The sequence below is a fragment of the Dipodomys ordii genome, unplaced genomic scaffold, assembly GCF_000151885.1.
Source record: "Dipodomys ordii isolate 6190 unplaced genomic scaffold, Dord_2.0 Scaffold11, whole genome shotgun sequence".
In the NCBI taxonomy this organism is placed as follows: domain Eukaryota; kingdom Metazoa; phylum Chordata; class Mammalia; order Rodentia; family Heteromyidae; genus Dipodomys; species Dipodomys ordii.
Window position 1 is genome coordinate 18,067,144 of NW_012267227.1, and position 22,464 is coordinate 18,089,607.

At 43.4% G+C, this 22,464-nt stretch overlaps 1 protein-coding gene across 1 annotated transcript in view; it reads left to right on the plus strand.

Moving 5' to 3' along the window:
- Positions 1 to 22,464, plus strand: part of Fsip1 (fibrous sheath interacting protein 1) — a 96,317-nt gene that overhangs the window by 1,089 nt on the left and 72,764 nt on the right. Inside the window, 5 exon segments of the mRNA XM_013010009.1 lie at positions 1,500 to 1,683; positions 4,010 to 4,173; positions 6,140 to 6,233; positions 18,236 to 18,334; positions 20,398 to 20,511. Of these exon segments, the coding sequence (XP_012865463.1) occupies positions 1,500 to 1,683; positions 4,010 to 4,173; positions 6,140 to 6,233; positions 18,236 to 18,334; positions 20,398 to 20,511 (655 nt within the window).

A 22,464-nucleotide genomic window follows, 5' to 3' on the forward strand; every position in this document is an offset into this window, starting at 1 on the left:
CTAGCGCTCTACCACTTGAGCCACAGCGCCACTTCCGGCTTTTTTCTTTTTGCTTATGTGGTGCTGAGGAATTGAACCCAGGGCCTCAAGCATGCAAGGCAAGCCCTCTACCACTGAGCCACCTTCCCAGCCCTTGATGATATATCTTTAATTTCTGGATTGTTTACTTTATTTTTCCTTTTTCCCCCCCTGAATCCATCTGTTCTTGACAGTATATTCACTTTCCTCATGTTTCTTCATTCTTTCTCGCTCATTTATGAGTTGGGTCATCGCTAGTTTATTTCCTACTACATCTTTGTTCTCCTTTGTTAAATGGAAAGTCAATGCCTACACCACTGGGTCATTGTGAGTAGTTGTGAGGCCAGCGTACAAGCTACTTAAGCATCAGACATGGCTGATTTCAGCCCTCAGTACAGATTGGCTATGATTAATGAACCACCAACTTAGCTCAGTTCTGCTGGGTTAATATCCTGTGTCCAGCAGGGATGCTGGTCCAGTTCCTAGCAGGGTAAATCCCAGCTCCACCTGTCCCCTGGACTGCAGATCTCTAGGAGAGTTGCAGTGGTAGAGTGTTGAACATCTGGTTCACAGGGAACATAGGACCTTCCAATGCCTGAGATCAGAAGAGTTGAAGCAGACAATTCCTTATTGGGAGGGAAGTCTCTCTCTGTCTCTGTCTCTGTTTCTGTCTTCTCTCTCACTCTCTTTCAGGAAAACACACCTGTGTTGAACTTTTGGTCTTTTCAAAATGAACTTTGCTAAAATGTAAAAGGAAACCAAAATGCAATAGAAAAACTGTGAAGGTTTGAAGCCATGAGTTGGTAAAGAATTTTTTGACACAGGAGAATAAGAAAGACAAAGATTTATTAGGCCTCCACTAGCAAGGCAAAATGGTGGGCAGCTAGAGGGTATAGTGTGCCAAGACAGGGTTGACAGGTTTTATATCTTGGGTTAGGCTAGTTTTGATTGGCTATCTTCCTTTTTGTGAACCTTATTGATTGGTTTGAATTTCACGCACGTATGGCTTTCACTTTGTATTCTATTCAGCCCTTGGGGTTTTCCTGGATGCCAAGTGTCCTCAGACAGGGAGGCCTGCACATAAAGCACATAGTCTTGATGAGAAGACCCTCATCGGAGCCACATCTCAATGCAGACTGACCACTTTTCAACCATTCCCATTCCACAGGTGGCGTGTGCTCAGCCAGCCTCCCCGGAGACTGACAGGCCCTTCTTCATCACTGCTACATGCCAAGGGAGAATGGTACTTATCTGATGTAAATGTTACGCTGTGTAAGTCTGCACTGACATTACACTTAATTAAAAAGTTGTGCTTCTAGAGAATTCAGTGCCAGTATCTGTGTCTGTGGACATATGCTTCCACTAGTGTTAAAAATGTTCTGAAGTATAAAGTTTGAGGAAAACACATTTTTTCAGTATCCTATAGTCCAGAAGGAGAAATTACATATTTTGTAATCTCTTTTTAAAAACATTATTCTTAGGTCGATACTGCAAGCAAGCTAAGTTCTGGTAAAGAGAACCGCTCAGAAAACAGCACTGTGGAAGAACGAAGACCCAGCAGTGCTGACAAATGGGCTGACTACTCTGGGAAAGTAAAATGGGCCAAGGCCGGGCCGGATGAAGATGTGGGCATTGCTCAAGATCAGATCACACTGGACCGTTCAGGTAGGGTACTTACCTGACAGTTATCTGTCCATGTTATCCTCAGAATAATAAAATGACATGTATTAGCTGAGTAGAAATAATATGCCCAAAATAGTGATTGTTTTCATGAGAAAATCACCCTTTTGGGGGTGATGGTATTGGGGTTTGAACTTAGGCATAGACAGGTGCTCTGCTGCTGAGCTATACATCCAGTCCTTCCTTGTGCTGGTTACTTTGGAGATAGGGTCTTGCTTTCTGCTCAGGCATGTGCCTGGATTGTGACCTGCCTGTTTTAGACTTCCCATTAGCTGGAATGATGGAGTCTTCCACACTTTCCTGCTCAGGCTGGCCTGGAATCCCAGTACACTGGATCTCAGCTGGGGGATTGTAGGCTTTGATTGAGAAGGGTTCTTGTGAATGCTTTTTGCCCAGTTGACCTTAGGTCATGATTCTGATATCAGCTTCTCATGTAGCTAGGATTATAGATGTGAGCTACCACAGCTATAAAGAGCAGCTAGCTCTTTTTTTTTAAACTTAAGAATATTGAGAACCCTAAATACACTTAGAAATATAACAAAATATATCACTTAGAAACTGTTAACTCTATACTAGTCCAATAGGAAGTATTTATAATTTATGGATAATTTCAATTACTAAAGTGGGTGGATAAAATATATTCTATTATTTATAAATGTTCCTCAAGGGATAATCCCATTAAAATTGATAACATTACATTTTGAAAGCTACTTTTTGGCCTCGGTGATTTCAGAGTCCTGGGATGGAGGTGTTTCTGAGGGCCTTGCAGGGGCTCTAAGACCAACACTGTTTCACCAGAGCGCTGAGTGCAGTTTCCCCAGTGTGCTGGGGGAGCAAAAGCGGGTAGAACCAGTGCTGCCTTCGCAGCAGTCAAGTCTGTCCCTCATTTCAGATGTCATTGTCTTCTTTATAACCAGGCACTGGCAGGAGGAGGAGGAAGCCAGCGTCACTCAGGGATATCTGCATCATCATGAAGCAGACATTAATTTTATCAATAAAGGAAAATCATTATTAATATTATAATTTTAGGATAATGCACATCATCTTAATGTTCTGTGGGGCAAAGTGGGAAGTAGTCATAAAACAATTTGCCTATACCTCAGAGAGAAAGATTATGTTGAAGAAAAGTACTTACGCAATAGTTTGAGAATGGAACTGGTTTTGTGTTTGTTGTACTCAGGTCTTCACACTCTATGCTTAATTTTTCCCCTGCTTTTTCCTGTGTCTAGCTCTTACATGTACAATGCCTTTTATTTTACTCAATCTGAAGCAGCATTAGAATAGTGTCTGAATCTCCCAGCCACACTTTCTATTTGTTAATCTTATATGTACAAATATTGCAGAATGAAGGAGAAAGAATTAGAGGCTTAAAATCTTAAGAGAACTACTTGTAAGCCTGGTGTTATGGTTTACTAGAATTTTGAAAGGATTCTGTTATCCTAATTCTTTTTTTTTTTCTTTTTTTGGTTGTGGGCCTGAACTCTGGGCCCAGGCACTGTCCCTCAGCTCTTCGGCTCAAGGCTAGCGCCCTACCACTTGAGCCACAGTACTACTTGAGCCACAGTGCCTTTTCTGCTTATGTGGTGCTGAGGAATTGAACCCAGGACCTCATGTATGCAAGGCAAGCACTCTACACTGAGCCACCTTCCCAGCCCATCCTAATTCTTTTTTGGGGGGGGGGTCCAGTCGTGGGGCCTGAACTCTGGGCCTGGGCGCTGTCCCTCAGCTCAAGGCTAGTGCTGTACCACTTGAGCCACAGCGCCACTTCCGGCTTTTTTCTTTTCTTTTTTTTTTTTGTCGGTCATGGGCTTGAACTCTGGGCCTGGGCGCTGTCCCTCAGCTCTTCAGCTCAAGGCGAGCGTTCTACCACTTGAGCTACAGCGCCACTTCTGGTTTTTTGGTGGTTTACTGGAGATAGGAGTCTTACGGTCTTTCCTGCCCGGGCTGGCTTTGAACCTCGATCCTCAGATCTCAGCCTCCTGAGTAGCTAGGATTACAGGCATGAGCCACCAGCGCCCGGCTTTCCAGCTTTTTTCTTTTTGCTTATGTGGTGCACATGAGCAAGGCACGCGCTCTACCACTGAGCCACCTTCCCAGCCCCTCCTAATTCTTAAATTAAGATGGATGGCTATTCTGTAGAGTTCTTATATAATTATACAAAAAGATACATAAAATACCTTGTAAATTAAGTTAGTCACATAACCACCATGTAGTAGTTATTTTCATCAGAAATAGAATAGAAAAACAAAGAGTAAAAGTAAAACAAGACTTTATGATTTTACTGAACTTTGAACTAGTTTCTACTTTCCAGACTTTGCATATGATCTGAAATTGGAAGAATCAGATTCTCAACTTCAAGATGCTATTCATAAGATGAAAAGACTTGATAAAATTTTGGCAAAAAAACAACACAGAGAAAAAGAAATCAAGAAGCAAGGTTTAGAAATGAGAAAAAAGCTGTGGGATGAACTTAAGGTAGGAATTTTATAACCATATGCTGACAGAAATGACTTCCTTTAAGAAGTCCGGACTGTGGTAGTGGGAATGTTGCCTGCCTCTATCGATTGTTTTGTGGTAGTGGTAATGGTGGTGGTGGTGGTGGTGTGTTTGTGTGTTAGTGCAGAGGGCTTATTTTTGGAGAACTGGATAGTATAACTTGGTCTGTGACATTTCAGACCCGGCTTCTCCGATGTGATCACACCCACAGACAGACCTAGTTCAGCCTTGCTTTGTCAGATGGGGTCACCTTCATTGCTGGGATTAGCAGAGTGGGTATGATGGCTATGTTCACCAACTGTGCATGGCTGCTTTTTCTTTAGTGAGCTTACAGTTCAGAGAGAGAAGTACATAAAAGTTGATCCATCTGAGCCAGGCGCCGGTGGCTCACGCCTGAATCCTAGCTACTTAGGAGGCTGAGATCTGAGGATGTAATTCAAAGCCATCCCTGGCAGGAAAGTCCGAGAAACTCTTATCTCCAATAAACCACTCAGAAAACCGGAAGTCATACTGTGGCTCCAGCGGTAGAGCACTCGCCTTGAGCTGAAGAGCTGAGGGACAGCGCCCAAGCCTAGAGTTCAAGCTCCACCACCCACCAAAAAAAAAAAAAAAGTTTATCCATCTGGTCAGCATCATCACTCCAGCAAACCCTGGTCTCAAACCAGTTGGGGAGTTGTACTGTTTCATGAACTGGTAAAGGTCTTTTCAGAAAGCTTGAGTTTTGGGCCACACTCCTTTTGTTCCTATCTTGACAAATTTCTGGTGCCTGATCAGCTTTCTTTGCTCTTCATGGGTCCTATTATCTGTAGTGTTGAGAGGCTGAAGTTGAGCAGAGGTTGGCACTGACTTGGTATAGAGCCTTTGCCTCATATTTGAATTTTACTCTTCAGGCAGGAATCTGAATCTGATAATAACAGATGGCTGTTTTGAATGAGCCATCCTTAATTATTGACTGACTTCATGGGGAGATTTTCTGGACATTTAAGTGAATTTAGAATAAAGTGAATAAGAATGTATTTGTATCCATGAAGTCCATTACAATGGAAAGAAAATAGCATCCAAAATGTAGTGTTTAAACTAGAGAAATAATTCCTATGAAGTTTGCCAGGAAAAGTTAGTCTTTTTTATTGAAACTCAAAGCAAAGTCCCCCCAACCCCCGCCCTGCCCCTTTGAAAGAAGAGTTTAAATGGAAACCATAAAACAGTTCTAAACTTAGCATCTCTGAAATTTCAATTTGATGCTCTACCTTTGGGTTGTTCATGAGTTGGAAAACTATCTAAGGGCTGGGAAGGTGGCTCAGTGGTAGAGTGCTTGCCTTGCATGCATGAGGCCCTGGGTTCAATTCCTCAGCATCACATAAACAGAAAAAGCTATAAATGGTTCTGTGGCTCAAGTGGTAGAACACTAGCCTTGAGCTGAGGGATAGCACCTAGGCCCAGAGTTCAAGCCCCATGACTGACAGAAAAAGACAAGCTTAGAATAAAGGATTTTTTTTAAAAAAAGAAAACTAACAGAAACTGGGAAAGTAATTATCATACACTTCATGTCTCTCTAGGAAAACCTGTTATCAGAATTTTGTGGAAACAAATTTTCCTAAGAAATATAAACATAATATACATATAAAGATAGACCTTCTTGTTTATATGTGCACAATTGGGAACTATGTCAGAATAAAAATCAACAAGAAGGGGCTGGGAATGTGGCTCAGTGGTAGAGTGCTTGCCTAGCATGCATGAAGCCCTGGGTTCAATTCCTCAGTACCACATACAAAGAAAAAGCTGGAAGTGGCGCTGTGGCTCAAGTGGTAAGATGCTAGTGTTGAGCAAAAGCAGCTCAGGGACAGTGCCCAGGCCCTGAGTTCAAGTCCCAGGACTTTTTTTTTTTAAATCAATGAGAATACTTGCCTTCCCTTTCCACACTAAACTTTAATTTTGTTTTCATTAGTCTGCAAAAAATAATGACATCTTGCAAAGCAGTGAAGAGATGGAAAATACAAAGAAGTTTTTATATTTGACTGTTGAATCTGAAGAACCTGTTGGTGAGTAGCTGCAAGTGTATCTGTTTCACTTTTTCCTCAGGGTCACAGATTCTTTGGACTAAGATGAAATTTCCCCTTTTCTCTGTGAGTTGGCTCACTTTAGGTAGGATTATAAGTAATTCCTCTGCATTTAAATATGCCTTAGTGTCTGTAAGCTAGTGTGAGAGGGACAGGGCAGGGGAGGAGGAGTCTGTGTTTGCTTTCTGTTGTAGATTTCTCTAGAGGGTTTGTTTTTTTTTTGCCAGTTGTGGGGCCTGAACTCGGCCTGGGCGCTGTCCCTGAGCTCTTCAGCTTAAGGCTAGTGCTCTACCACTTGAGCTACAGCATCACTTCCGGCTTTTTCTGCTTATGTGGTGCTGAGGAATCGAACCCAGGGCCTCATGCATGCAAGGCAAGCACTCTACCACTGAGCCACCTTCCCAGCCCCTAGAGGGTGTTTTCTGCCAGCTGTCCTCCACTAGTTCAAGGTTGCCCTTCCAGGCATCACTGAGGTCCATGGGATCCTTCCACCTTTCCACAGAAGTCTCTTGCTGATTTGTCCATTTCCAGTCCTCTAACATCAGACATTTTCAGATCAGCCAATTAATTCTGCACATATATTTCTGTTTTCCCTCTTGTGTGTATTTGTGAATTTTAAATGTTTTTGTTAGCATATATTAATAGTACAAAATGAGTTTCCTTGACATTTTCATACTTTGGTCATATTCCTTTCCTCTGCTACCCTCTCTTTTTTTAATTTTGTTTTTAAATTTTTGTTAGTTATGGAGCTTGAACTTGGGACCTGGGCGCTGTCCCTCAGCTCTTTTGCTCAAGTCCAGCACTCTACCACAAAGGCTGGCTTTCAACCTGATCCCCAGATCTCAGCCTCCTGAGTAGCTACAATTATAGGCATGAGCCACTAGCACCTGGTTTACCCGCTCTTCTTTTTCCCCATCCTGCTGATCCCTGTTCTTTTCCCAGAGAGTTCCCCTTCTACTTTTTTCTTTTTAAAATTTTATTGTAAAGGTGATGTACAGAGGGGTTAAAGTATTTGTCTTTCTAAGTTTGGTTTATTTTGCTTTACATAATGAATCTCTAGTTTCATTTATTTTCCTATAAATGACATAATTTCACTCTTCTAATGGCTAAATAAAACTCCATTGTCTGTATAGACCACATTTTCTTCTGAAAATTCTTTTTTGTTTTTGTTTTTGGTGCTAGTTCTGGGGCTTGAATCAGATCCTGCACACTGTCCCTGAGCTTTTTTGTTCTTGGCTAGCACTCTACCACTTGAGCTATAGCTCCTCTTCTGGCTTTTTGGTAGTTATTTGGAGATAAAGAGTCCCACAGACTTTCCTGCTGGGGCTGTCTTTAAACCACAATCCTCAGATCTCATTCTCCTGAGTAGGTAGGCTTGCAAGGTATGAGCCACTGGCACCCAGCTTGAAAATTCTTTTTATACATGCATATTATGGAATTTTGCACTCTTTAACTCACTTATATGATGATGAAAATTTAGAAATGGTAGTTTTTAAAAATTATTAATTTACTTCATTGTTATTATAGAGGTGATGTACAGAGGGATTGCATTGCATGAGTCAGGTAATGAGCACAGCTCCTTTCATACCGTGTCTTCTGTTCCCTCACTCTCTCCCAGTCCCTCCCTCCCGTCTCCACCCACCAGTTGTATAGTTCACTCTCATCCGTGTCCAGGGAGCTCCACTGCTGCACTTTTCCACTCTTTTTCCCTCTAGTTCTGTACCCTCCCCCAACCCTTCCAAAGATGTATACTTGAATGCATCATACAAAAGGTAAAGAAGACAGAATCATCAAAAACTAAAAACAAAAAAGAAGGAAAAAAAGGTCTTTTTTCCCCATATCTCGGAGTTGGTTTCAGTATGTATATTATTTTATATATGTGAACAGGCACTTATGCATTGTGCCTTTGTGTTTCTCTCCTAAGTGTATATGGATAGGTAGTTTGTGACAGTTGATAGGGGGTGGGGTAGTGGGGGGTGCGTGCACCTGGGGCTTGAACTTGAGGCCTGAGTGCTGTTCAAGGTTTTGGGTTTTTATGCTCAAGGCTTGTACCCTACCACTTGAGCCACAGCTCCACTTATGAGAGGGAGGGGTTTTATCCTGGGGCCTGAAATCTGGGCCTGGTGCTAAATATTTGCAGAATTGTTTTTATTTTTATTTTTTTATTTTTTGGGTCCAGTTGTGGGGCCTGAACTCTGGGCCTGGGCGCTGTCCCTCAGCTCTTCAGCTCAAGGTTAGCACTCTACCACTTGAGCCACAGCACCACTTCCGGCTTTTTTCTTTTTGCTTATGTGGTGCTGAGGAATCGAACCCAGGGCCTCATGCATGCAAGGCAAGCGCTCTACCACTGAGCCACCTTTCCAGCCCCAATATTTGCAGAATTGTATATCATGTATCATAGGTAGATAGGTATATGGATAGGTATAGATAGTAGGGGTCCCAGGAAAGGAATCAGCCAGAACCGTCAAGACCAGGGGTCTCCCCATGAGAGCCATCCTTGAGTAGCCTTTCTTCTAAGTTGAGAGGTTTTGTGGATTAATTTGTGGATGTTAGTTTGGATTTGTGCTGATCATTTAACCCCCCCAAACAGTCTTCCTTTAGCATGGCACAAAAGCATGACTTCCTTAGGCCCATGTCCATCAACCCTCCAACTCAAAATGTCTGGCTGACTTTACATCATACACACGTTTATGTCACTTAATGACATATGTTTTTCCCCTTATATTTTTTATTGTAACTGATTATTGCAAAAGTTAGTTTTATTTTCTACATTAATCTGATTGGGTATAAACTTTTCTGACTGATTAAATATGTTGCTTTAAAAATAATTTTGTTGTTGTTAAGGTGTTTTATATAAGGTATTATTTAAGTTGGTGTATTTCATATGTAGTTTAAAATTGTTTTTAAACCAAACAAGAAAGCAGTCAACCTTTATTTCAGGCTAATTATATTAGGCTAGTAATTAGTATTGTATTATTCTGAAAGTGGAAACTTTTTTTTTTTTTGGGTCTGGTCGTGGGGCTCAAACTCTGGGCCTGGGCACTGTCCCTCAGCTCTTCAGCTCAAGACTAGCACTCTACCACTTGAGCCACAGCACCACTTCTGGCTTTTTCTGCTTATGTGGTACTGAGGAATTGAACCCAGGGCCTCATACATGCAAGGCAAACACTCTACCACTGAGCTACCTTCCCAGCCCCTGAAAGTGGAAACTTTGGAATCAGCTATTAGATGTATTATTAGCAGAGTATTTTCAGTCCAGGTCTGACAGAAAGCAATAGAAATGCAAGAGTCCAATCTGATCACAGAACACTGGGTTTGGAAGCGTCGTATTTCTTCTGTTTCAGCACAGAAGGAAACTGCTGAGATGTGATGCACTCACTGAAATTTAGTTACCAGTACTAACAAAATACAAAAATAAAAATTGTCTTGACCATATTTATGTATAGTTCCAAGATTTTAGCAAAAATATTTCTGCAAGCATTCATGGGCAAGCAGGAATGTTTTATTGTTTCCAGTATTTTTTGTGACTGGGTGTAACTTGCTACCAATAGGTGGCAGCATTCAATTGTACTATGGTTTTGTGTTTTTAATGAAATTAACTTTGCTTTGTGTGATATGTGTGTGTGTGTGTGTGTGTGTGTGTGTGTGTGTATAAATAAATAAATAAATATATATATATATATTTTTTTTTTTTCTAGTCCTGGGGCTTGAACTTAGGACCTGGGCACTGTCCCTGAGCTTCTTTATGTTCAACTAGCTTTCTACCAGTTGAACCTCAGCAACACTTCTAGCTTTTTTTTGAGTAGTTTGTTGTAGAGAAGAATCTCATGGACATTGCTGCAAGGGCTGGCTTTGAACCATGATCCTTAGATCTCAATCTCCTGAGTAGCTAGGATTACAAGTGTGAGCCATGGGCACCCAGCTCTTGTATGATAGTTTTTTTTATTTTTGTCAGTCATGGGGCTTGAACTCAGGGTATAGGAGCTGTCCCTGAGCTTTTTCGCTCAAGGCTAGTGCTCAACCACTTTGAGTCACAGCGTCACTTCTGGTTTTCTGGTGGCTAATTAGAGATGAATCTCAGGGACTTTCTGCCTGGGCTGGCTTCTAACTGTGATCCTCAGATCTTAGCCTCTCGAGTAGCTAGGATTACAGGTGTGAACCACTGGCACCCAGCTTGTGTGATAATTTTTTTTTCCTGGAGGATGATTTTTTTTTAATTGTAAAGGTGCTGAACAGAGGGGTTACAATTAAATTAGATAATGAGTGCATTTCTTGTAGAACATTGTTACCCACTCCTTCGTTTTTCTCCCTCTATCTGTTCCCTCTCCCAGTCCCCCCACCCTTGCCCCGAAGTTGTAAAATTCATTTCCAATACCAGAAATTTGTTGCATTAGTAACAAAATGAAACCTTGGGGGTCTCATGCACACATGACAACATTCAAAGATGTTAAATAGTCGGAATCCCCTCCGTCTCCCAGAAACTGAGGTATTGCCTGCCCCCAGGCCTTTTCAGGGATGGTGGGGTGTACTGGTAAAATTGTTTCCAATTATGCAAATAGTGAGTGTCTTATGAGGAGCAGTCAGAAGCCCAGGGAGATTTTGTGGGGGTCCTGTTGGAGAAAGAGGCTTAGGTAAGAGCACCCCAGGAAGTGACTCAGCCCTGACAGAAGACCAAAGAGAACTTGGAACTCAGGTCTCCAGGCAGCCACATTCCAGAGCTGGCCACAACTGGCAAACTCATCCAGAGATAGCCAGGAAAGCCACATGTTTTCCTGATTTTGATGAGTTCCGACTCCAGGAGATCCTGCAGAAAGTGCCTGGTGGACACCTGCAGACACTGGATCAACCCCCGACCCAGACCCCAGCCCCAGCCCAGACCCAGAAGAACCTTCTGGCAATTTATAAAGAGAGGCTGGCAGGGGGCACCTGGCAGCCCCGCCCAGGACAGCAGGGATGGGGACTCTGCTGTGACTCCTCCAAGCCAACCCCAGTGCCAAGGGTGGTGCACGCCCAGTGGGCTGTGCCCACTCCACTGCTGAGGCAGCCGCTGAAGAATCAGCGTGTGCGCCAGCTGCCCTGGAGGCCAGGATGGCGAGTCCTCTTCACCTCAGATCCATGCATCTCTCTCCAGCTGTGTCTGCAGAAGAGCCAGCACGGCCTTGTTCCCAGGTGGCTCTCCTGGTGGACGTGTGCACAGCCGTGGAGACAGTCCCGGCCCCACCAGAAGCAGCAGCAGAGGAGCCAAAGCCCGAGAAAGTTCTGTATCTTGTTGTCCACATGCCCAGGGCACATGAGGAAGACACCACTCCATTGGAGGCAGACGGTGCAGACCCAGCACAGGGCTCATTTGATCAGGCTCTTACTGAGCCTCTGTCTGCACCAGGTGAGGAAGAAAAGTTTCCACTTGTGGTGGCAGCTGAAGATGCACAGCACTGGGCAGCTGATCTGTACCTGGAGGATTACTTGTTTCCTGCATTTGAGACATACTCGTTTACCCCTGAGTCAAAAGGTGAAGAGGCACGACCCTGTTTTGGTGACTCAGAGCTGTCCAGTGTATCCGACACAGCCTCTATTCCACCGAGGCAGGAAGGTAGAGAGCGACGGCGTTGGCATCAGGAGGTGTCTCTGAACAACGCTTGTGAAGAAAATCCTCTTCCACCAGTGGCAGATGTCTGAAAAGCCTGTGTCACTTAGGACAAATGGCCTCCAATCTGTGACTGTCCTAGCTGATCTAGAGACCCACCTTTACCTGCAAAGAGTGACTTAGCTCCGGCAGATACGCCCCAGCATACTTCCAAATTAAGACTGGGAGCACAACTTTGGGTGTGGAGGTAGAGATTCAGAAACTCCTGAGCTCCACTGAGCCCCATCTCAAGCACCTAAACAAGTCCTTTCCCTCTGCTTGCACATTATCTGCTGGGATTCTTTTTCCTGTTTTTTTTTCCTTTATGTAATTTAAAAATGAATTTTAATAAAACTTGACTGTTATTTTGTTTCAGTGGTATCATTCAAGGCGTTAATCCAGCACCCTGTTCTAGAACCATGAGCCTCCACCTGCGGACTGAAGTCCCATGCAGAGCACGTGGTCCGGAGGGGAGGATGCTCACAGATACCTGGAGGAAGTGGGAAGAAAGGCCCTAGAGTGCAGGGAGCAGGTGCAGGTCATGGGAGTGGCCATGGATCTAGCCTTGTGTGGGTGCAGCTGTGTCTGATGCAGGGTCCTTGATAGTTAAGAGGCCATATGTAGTCAGAAACATATTTGCAGTAAAAAGCCATTCCCATGTGGTCCTCCATCTGTTCATCTGTGAAATGGAACCCCACCCAGGGTTGGAAGCGGACAAACAAAATGTGTGTGGGTCTCCTGTCACCCCCTGAGCCCAAGGCTGTGTGCAGGCAAGGGGTGGAGGGTGCGGGGCCAACTCTTTCCCTTGGTCTTGGGTTTCTGGTGGCTGAGCTGAGAGACTTCAGAGGTGGCCATCACTTGGGCCTCTGTAGAATCAGCTGCCAGGTGACCATGCAGAGGCTGCTGAGAATCAGAGGGGACACAATGGTGGCTTGTCAGAGAGGAGGCGGGGGCAGATGTGTCCTGAGTTTCTGAAGGTCCAGAGGCCCGCTGTGTGCTTCTGGTGGCTTGAGATTGATAGTGAAGGTTCTTGTGCCCAGCAGCCACGGCCTGGCCCTTGGTGGAGCCACCAGTGTGGCCTGTGACTGAACCGGGCTCCTGCGGAATGAGGGTGTGGCTGTGCTCCTCCATGCAGTGGAGGAGAGAGGAGAAGAGGAGAGAGAAGAACAGGAAAACCACCAACAGAACTGGGGGTCAGGTGGCCATGAGGGTGGGGGCCTGGCACAGATCCAAGAGGGAACTCTGGGAGAGATTGATAAATGTGAAGAGACAGGAGATGGCACAGGGCTGCCTACTGAATATTCTCTCTTCCTGCTCCTCTTCCAGGTAAAATAATAAGGGAACACGTTTGCAGGCCTGGTCTACCAGGCTCCCATGTCAGAGATATGATGTCCACGTTGTCTTCTGCCCCTGCTTTACTCAGCACAGGGCAAGTCCAAGCAGCTGGTTGTAGCAATTGTGTGATAATTTTTTTTCTTTTTGGGGTGTGGGGGGGTTCCGATCGTGGGCCTCAATTCTGGGCCTGGGTGCTGTCCCTCAGCTCTTCAGCTCAAGGCTAGCGCTCTACCACTTGAGCCCACAGCGCCACTTCTGGCTTTTTTTTTCTGCTTATGTGGTGCTGAGGAATCAAACCCAGGGCCTCATGCATGCAAGGCAAGCGCTCTACCACTGAGCCACCTTCCTAGCCCTGTGTGATAATTTTTTTTTTTTGGGTCCGGTCATGTGGCCTGAACTCTGGGCCTGGGCACTGTCCCTTAGCTCTTCAGCTCAAGGCTAGTGCTCTACCACTTGAGCCACAGCACCACTTCCGGCTTTTTTCTTTTTGCTTATGTGGTGCTGAGGAATCGAACCCAGGGCCTCAGGCATGCAAGGCAAGCCCTCTACCACTGAGCCATCTTCCCAGCCCCCTGTGTGATAATTTTTAATGATAATTTTATGTAAAACATAATACTGAGAAATTTAGTACCTCTCTCTTCCCAATCATCCCTCAGTTAATATATTGCAAAACTATAAAACAATATTCCAGCGAGTTGTTTACATTATGTAGTCGAGATACAATTCCCATCACACTTTGTTATCTCCAAGATGTATAATTCCAGCCCACCATGTCAGTGGGTTATTAATGGCATAGAGAAACGTTATTGGCTTCTTTGCAAATGTTTTGATTTCTATTTAGACATTGAGCTAGATTATTCTGATTTTCATCAGTTATTTGCCTGGGGTCTTGTTATTTAAAATGTTATCTTTTTTTCTTTGTCTACCACGGTGCTGTCCCTCAGCTCTTCAGCTCAAGGCTAAGTACTCTACCACTTGAGCCACAGCACCACTTCTGGCTTTTTCTGCTTATGTGGTGCTGAGGAATCGAACCCAGGGCCTCATGCATGCAAGGCAAGCACTCTATCACTGAGCCACCTTCCCAGCCCCTAAAGTGTTAATTTTTCAATAGTTAGCTTTTCTCTTGAGAACTATCAACTTAGTCTTAATTTTTTTTGTTTTGTTTTGTTTTTTGCTTTGTGCTGGTTCTGGGGCTTGCACTTAGGGTCTGGGTGTTGTCTCTAAGCCAAAAGGCTTAGAGACAAGGATATCACTCTCTCGCCCTTGAGCTCAGCTCTACTTAGGCTTTTTTGTGGTTAATTGAAGATAAGAGTTGCACAGGTTTTCCTGCACAGGCTGGCTTTGAACTGTGATCCTCAGATCTCAACCTCCTGCCCATCTAGGATTACAAGCACGAACCACTGGTACTTGGCTTAGGGTTGAAATTTATTGAATGCATTTCAACATCTGTTTAAGTTATTATAGATTTTTCTTTTGTGACAACCTTTAAAATTAATAGATTTAAATACTAATATAATCATTTATTCCTGGGTCAATCCTGTTCATTATGGAAGACTTTTATTGTAGTACTAAATTTAAATTACCAGGTCTATTCATACTTTTTGTCTCTATAGAGTGATATTAGTATGCTGGGCGCTGATGGCTCACACCTGTAACCCTAGCTACTCAGGAGGCTGAGATCTGAGGATCGCAGTTCAAAGCCATCCGGGGCAAGAAAGTCCATGAGACTCTTATCTCCAATTAACCACCAGAAAACCAGAAGTGGTGCTGTGGGTCAAGTGGTAGAGTGCTTGCCTTGAGCTGAATTGCGCAGGGATAGTGCCCAGGCCCAGAGTTCAAGACCCATGATCGTCAAAAAAAAAAAAAAGTGAAAAGTGTTATTAGCGTGTGTGTATGTGGATACATGTGAATATATGTACATGAACGTATGTATGGGTTTGGGGGAGGAGAAGTATGAAGGGGTGTAGGTACATGTGCCTGCATCGTCTGCTCTGATAACATCATACACTGAGATGAGGTAGCAGCTTGTTTATTTCTATGCTTTGACACAGTTTATATAGCATGATTATCTGTTCCTTAAAAACCTGAAAGATTGCACTGGAAAGACCATCTGGTCCAAATAATTTCTTGGAAGCAGACTTCTGACTCTCCTCTACTCCTTCCATATTTATGATTCAGTTTCAGTTCCTTTTGGAGTTCTGCAGTATCCTGAAATCTTAAAGTATCGACTTAGCATGGAAATTTACTAGTATAAAATTCCGTATGCTGATTTTTCATGGCAATTAAAGAATCTGGATATATTAGTGTGGTTCATCTGTTACAACTAGTGAGCTAAAGTTGAGAGGTTGTTATTCACTCAAGTCCAACTTCATTTCTATGTTCTCAGGTTTTTGTTGTTGTTGTTGTTGGTCCTAGGGCTTGAACTCTGGGCCTGGGTACTGTCCCTTAGCTTTTTTTGCCAAGGGGTGCTACTCTACCACTTGAACCACACATCTGTTTTCATCTTTTTCTTTTTTATTTAATGTTTTAATTATTGTTATAAAGGTGATATATAAAGGGGTTACAGTTACATAGGTCAGGTAAAGAGTACATTCTTGTTTTGCTAGTCCTGGGTCTTGAGCTCTGAGCCTGGGCACTGTCTTTGAGCTCCTTTTGCTCAAGGCTGCTGCTCTACCACTTCAACCATACCTCTGCTTCCATCTTTTTCTTTTTCTTTTAAGTTTAATTTTTGTTATTATAAAGGTGATGTATAGCCGGACACCAGTGGTTCATGGCTGTAATCCTAGCTGCTGAGGAGGCTCACGGTTCAAAGCCAGCCCAGGCAGGAAAGTCCATGAGACTCTTATTTCCAATAAATGGCTCCGAAAACTGGAAGTGGCGCTGTGGCTCAAGTGGTAGCCTTGAGCTGAAGAGCTGAGGGACAGGAACCAAGCCCAGAGTTCAAGCCCCACGACTGACCAAAAAAAAAAAGGTGATGTACAAAGGAGTTGCAGTTACACAAGTCAGGTAAAGAGTACATTTTTTTTTTGCCCACCCTGGGACTTGAACTCTGGGCTTGGGTGCTCTTCATGAGTTTCTTTTTGCTCAAGGCTAGCACTCTACCACTTGAGCCACGGCACCACTAACAGGGTACGTCTCTTTTTGGACAATGTCATCCCTTCCCTCTCTCCCAGTTTTCCCCTCCTGTCTCCACCCACACGTTGTGTAGTCATCCTTTTTTTTTTGAAGTTAGCATTTTACAGTTACATGCTTCCTTAATCTAATCCTGCCTATGACTCTTCTCAGTCTTGTCTATTTTTAATGACTGTGACAAATTAAAGGCATACTGATCAGGTCTCTTATAGAATGCTCAGCCACTGGCATTAATCTTACGATTTTCTCATGGATAGAGTGAGGTTTTATGTTAGCGAGGAAAGTCTTCCTACAGGGTAGAGTGGTATTTCTGTCATATTACATCATAATGTTAACATAGCATCACTGTGGATATTTGCCTGGTTTTTCCATACTGTACTTTTTGGAAGGAAGTTGTTATGTGAAGCCCGTTTAGGGAATGGAGTTATGTATTCTCCCTCCTTGAAAGCAGGGTGTGTGCATACATTATTTTGAATTATCCTTCACGGTAGATCCATCTGCTGTCTCCCATTCATTTATGCTGAATGTGGATAATGATTGTACACTTTGGGTTAGAATTTAATACTGCTTGGTTTGTTTTGCTCTCCAAGTTTTCCGGCTTTAGCGCTTGGGAGCTCCCCTGGTGGCTCTGTGACTCTGACAAGTCTTGATCTCTGTGGGCTTCTGTGGTTGCTGTTGTCATAATTGTCCTCACTCCCTGGTGCTGCAGGATGCCGCAGACACTTCTGCATTTCCTATTAGGTCCCAGAATCAACCACTCCTCCGGGGGTCCTTGATTGCTTCTGTTAAAAAGTAGTATTGCAGGGCTGGGAGGGTGGCTCAGTGGTAGAGCGCGTGCCTTGCATGCATGAGGCCCTGGGTTCGATTCCTCAGTACCACATAAGCAAAAAGAAAAAAGCCGGAAGTGGCACTGTGGCTCAAGTGGTAGAGCACTAGCCTTGAGCTGAAGAGCTGAGGGATAGCGCCCAGGCCCAGAGTTCAGGCCCCACTACCTGACCCCCCCAAAAAAAAGAAAAGAAAAGTGGTATTGCACTCAACGTCTGATACCTGGTTTGATTGTTGCTTCTAGAGAGTGGTTGGTTCTAGGCCTTCTAAGAAAGGAAATAGATGTATGTATTAAGAAAACAAAAACAAAAATGGAAGAAAGGAAACTAAGAATTTCCCACGTTTTCTCTTTCAAACACTATCTTTTGTCTTAATGACTGGTCGCATATTTGAAATCGTCAACTTTTGGAGGTCTAAAATTGGAAAAAGAACATCACAATTACAGTTACCAAGAATGTATCTGCATTGTATTGGTGCATTAGGCTTTGGGTACACCATCTCTGGGCATTACTGTGATGTTTTAACCTACTCTCTTAATCCTTTTTGTTCTATACATTCGAGGGAAATGCTATTGGCATCTTTACTTCTGTAGTTAGTTTCGGGGAGTTCCATACACAAAGATGATATCATTTGTGCTGACATTAATATTATTATTTTATTTTTTGTGTTGGTTCTAGGACTTGAACTCAGAGCGTGGGCACTATCCCTGAGCTTTTTGTGCTCAAGGTTCATGAGCAACAGCTTCATTTCTGGTGGTGTGTGTATGTGTGTGTGTGTGTGTGTGTGTGTGTGTGTGTGTGTGTTTAATTGGAAATAAGAGTTCCATGACTGGACTTTCCTGCCCAGGCTGGCTTTGGCTGCAGTTCTCAGAACTCAGCCTCCTGACCAGCTAGGGTTTCAGAGATGAGCCACTGGGGCCTGGATTGACATATTATTATTATTTTTAATCATGCAATTGAAGAATATTAAAACAACAATTGAAGATTATAAAACAGATCTGATCTTTTAAAAAGAGCTGTGTAGATAATTATTTTTGTGAATATTGAACAGTGACTGTTTAAACCACTAGATCCTTCTCATTATGAAGATGAAGAACATTTTTTCTCAGTGTTTCACACGCAACTCCCTCCAGAAGATTATGAAAACCATATGCAGAAGGTCGACCAGGGTATGTATTAATTTGTGTGATTGCATGCATGATCACAGGGAATACTTGCTGTGTTCATAAATGGTCATGGGTGAGACGATCTGATGTGTTCAATCTAGAGGTGAGCAGAAGGAGATAGGGTTCAGGGTAGCTTATAATCAGCCATAAGTTGGTCCTTGTTGAAGCCACTTGTTGAACACACACCATTCTACTGTTGAATGTTTGAAAATTTGTATAATAAAGAACTTTACAAACTCCTGATGCAAGTAACCATGGAAACATGGCTTAAGCAAAGTAAAATTATGGGAAGGATCTTGGTGAGAGACCACTTTCTTTGGTTTCCAAAAGCAATGATGTCAGTGCTTGAGGGAACTCAAGTCCAGAATTAAAGGCGAGGTGACTCTCCCTGGTTCAAGCAGCCCATCTGACCCAGGAAGCATCAGGGGTCACTGTAGGAAGCCGGCAGCTATGCTACATCAACACGAGTGGAGAGAAGAAGGCATTTCTAGGGAAATAATCTGGCCAGAATGTCCAGTGTTCCCATCCATAATTTATTAGAAGTATATTTTAAAGAAACTCCATCATAGAAATAGAAATAGCTGCATATAGCCAGGCTCTGATGGCTCACACCTGCAATCCTAGCTATTCAAGAGACAGATCTGAGGGTCTAAGTTTAAAACCAGCCCAGGCAGGAGAGTCTGTAAGACTCTTATCTCCAGTTAACCTCCAGAAAACCTGAAGTGGCACTGTGGCTCAAAGTGGTAGAGCGCTGGCCTTGAGCAAAAGAGCTCAGGGACAGCACTCATGCCCTGAGTTCAAGCCTCATGACTGACAAAAAAAAAGGCTGCATTTAACTTCATCTGTCAGTGTGTGTGTGTGTGTGTGTGTGTGTGTGTGTAAGTGTGGGGTCCTGGGGCTTGAACTCAGGGCCTGGATACTGTCCCTGAGCTTTTGTGCTCAAGGCTTTACCACTTGAACCACAGCTCTACTTCTCTGGCTTTTTTGGTTGTTAATTGAAAGTAATGGTCTCACAGGTTTTCCTGTCAGGGCTGGCTTTGAACCACGATCTTCAGATCTCAGCCTCTTGAGTGGCTAGTATTATAGGTGTGAGTCACAGGTGCCCAATTAACTTCAGTTGTCTTAATGTTGTATTGTTTATATATGAGATTAAACTGTATATATATATATATATATATATATATATATATAGATAGATAGATAGATAGATAGATATAGATATATGCACTAAGAAGAACATATGAGCCAGGTGTCAGGCAGCTCACACTAGTTGGAAGACTGAGATCAGGAGTGAGTGGTTCCAGGCCTTCCCAGGCAGAAAAGTACATAAGACTTCATCTCTGTGGAGGAAGCTGGGTGTGGTGGCGTGTACCTGGCCCATGTACTTTAATGAAGAGCTCACATGATGTTTAAAAGCTTTAAATATGAAACAGTGAAAACAAGATGTTTCAATTATGGGAGCAAGTCTCTGAATAATTTCCTTAGCCTGGTTTTGACTACTCAAGGCTTTCAATGTTTCAAGTTTAGTCCGCCCTTTTACTGAAGGTTGGAGGAACTGACCAATGAGATGGGCTGCAGCGGTGGTTCCAGTGGTCGCAGACACCCCCACTGCATCCCGGCTTTGCTTACTAAACACTGGCCCAAACGAAAGGTTTATGGTTGAGAAAGTGAGGGAAAATTAATAGGCTAGCAGGACATGATTCTGTCTTTAGAGAAAGATTTGTTTCATATAAAGATAGAATAAAGCATACATTTTATACCCTCATAACAACAGAAGTGTTTTTTGCATGTAGGACTTAGAGCTCTGGTCATTCTTCTTATCATTCCCAAGGAATTGACAGCAGGAAGTTCCATGTAGGAAAATGCATTAAATGTAGTGAGAACTTCATTGGAAGTTATGGTAGCATCTTTTAAAACCCTCCATATAGAAGTTCTGGGTCTGGAATTTAGAAATTGTTTCTTCTTTGTGTGTTTTCTTACATATTTTAATACATAATATATATAAAGTGAATTTTTTAGTATGCCACTGTTGTAATTATGAGAAAATTTGAATTTTTAAATATTAGGTTTCACTTGTGATGTGGAAAAAAATGCGCCACTGATTAAAGCAGAAAAGAACTCTTTCTCAGACACAGAGAAGGTCTGGGACAGACATAACCAGGATTTTATTAAGCGCAACATTGAGGTATGTATTTAGAAACTCAGGGAGCAGCCTGTGGGGCCAGAGGAATTACAGAAATGGTAGTTGTCTATTCAGGGTCTCTAGCTATTTTTTTTTTTTTAAAAACTAGAATGTGTGAATGTACAACTGAATCAGTATATTCAACTGAAAGTTCTCTGAGCCAATGCTTGTCTCCACTGTATTCGATTTTTATTCCATTCCAGCCTATCTTTACGTTTCTATTTCCCCCCCTTTTAAAATGCCAGCTGCAACTTATGCTAACATTATCTTACCACCCAGATACAGTTGGTTTCCTGCAATTTGGACAGAGTTTCCACATTTTACATTACTGAATTTTTAAAATATATTTGTATTGTAAAGATACTGTACAGAGAGGTTACAGTTACATGAGTTAGGTAATGAGTTCATTTCCTATTGAGCATTGTTACCCCCTCCTTTGTTTTTCCCCTACCTTCCCTTCCTTCCCCACCTCCCAACTCCTCTCTCCTCTCCCCCTCTCTACCCCCCCCCCACATTATTTTGTCTTTTGTTAGTCATGGGGCTTGAACTCAGGGTATGGGCTCTGTCCCTGAGCTCTTTTGCTGAACGTTAGCACTCTACCACTTTGAGCCACAGCTTATTTTTTGGTAGTTCATTGGAGATAAGAGTCTCATGGACTTTCTTGCCTGGGCTGGCTTTGAACAGCAATCCTCAGATCTCAGCCTCCTGAGTAGCTAGGATGACAGGCGTGAGCCACCGGCACCTGGCTATGTTTTTGTTTTTAATTGTTTTGGTAATGTGGCTGATTGGGAAGCTCCTGCCTTTTGAGCAGCTAGTGCTCTGGGCAGAGCAGCACCAGTGGGGTGGGCTGGAGAAGACAAGCGGCAGCTGTCCCCCTCTGAGCCTCCAGGCTCCTGGCTGCCGTACCTGACCAGCTCCCTGCTGTAGGGCTCATTCTTGGCCTTCTAGGTCCTGCAGCTGACTCAGACCAACCAAGGGCACAGGAGCTCCTCTATCAGGCCAGAAAGCTAATGACTTAATTTACAAGAAGAAATGTAAGTGGGGTGGGCAGACGGCTTCAGCAGCCATCTGGGTACCTTGTCACCAGAAAGATGCAGCCATGAGTGTGTAGCATTAACAAGAGGAGACCATTAAGTGATTCCTGCTGTTTAGGTCCAGTGGCTTTTCCATAATGACTATTTTCAAGCAGACTGAATTCAGGAGTCAGCCCAACCCTGGCACCCTGGCCTGGGGCACCTCAATTTTCCTGTGCGGCATGTCCATACAATGCCTCTTTCCTGTGCTGGCCTACTACATCCTGATTTATTGCTGAATTTTCCACATGCAGGAGAGTTTCCCCAAATCCATGTTCTTGCTAACCCAGACAGCATCTTCACCAGACTCTTCTGCTAGCCTTTGAATAATCTGACCAAATCTTTATTTAAATGCCTTGTTTTACCCAGCACCACTTCCATTGCAATTTCAAGACAGTTTATTTAGCAGATGTATGCTAGCAGAAAGTGATTGGGAGATTCCTTCAAAATGTCTCAGCAAATAAATGTTGTATCTATATCTACATCTGTATCTTGAGAGGGAGACTTGGAAACTGCTCATGTTTTATTGGTTTTTATATGAAATGTTGGTTGAAATGGGTAACAAGAGGGCCTTCTTCCAGTGGAAATGCCTTTGCTTGGAGACTGGCCATTTAGTCTGTAAAAGATGCAAGATAAAAATCACCTAGCATTGGGGCTGGGAAGGTGGCTCAGTGGTAGAGCGCTTGCCCTGCATGCCTGCAATCCAGCTACTCGGGAGGCAGAGATAGGAGAATCATGGTTTGAGGGCAGTTGGGGCAAAGTTAATGAAACCCTATCTCTTAAAAAAAAAACTAAGCAGGGCTGGGAAGGTGGCTCAGTGGTAGAGCGCTTGCCTTGCATACCTGAGGCCCTGGGTTCGATTCCTCAGCACCACATAA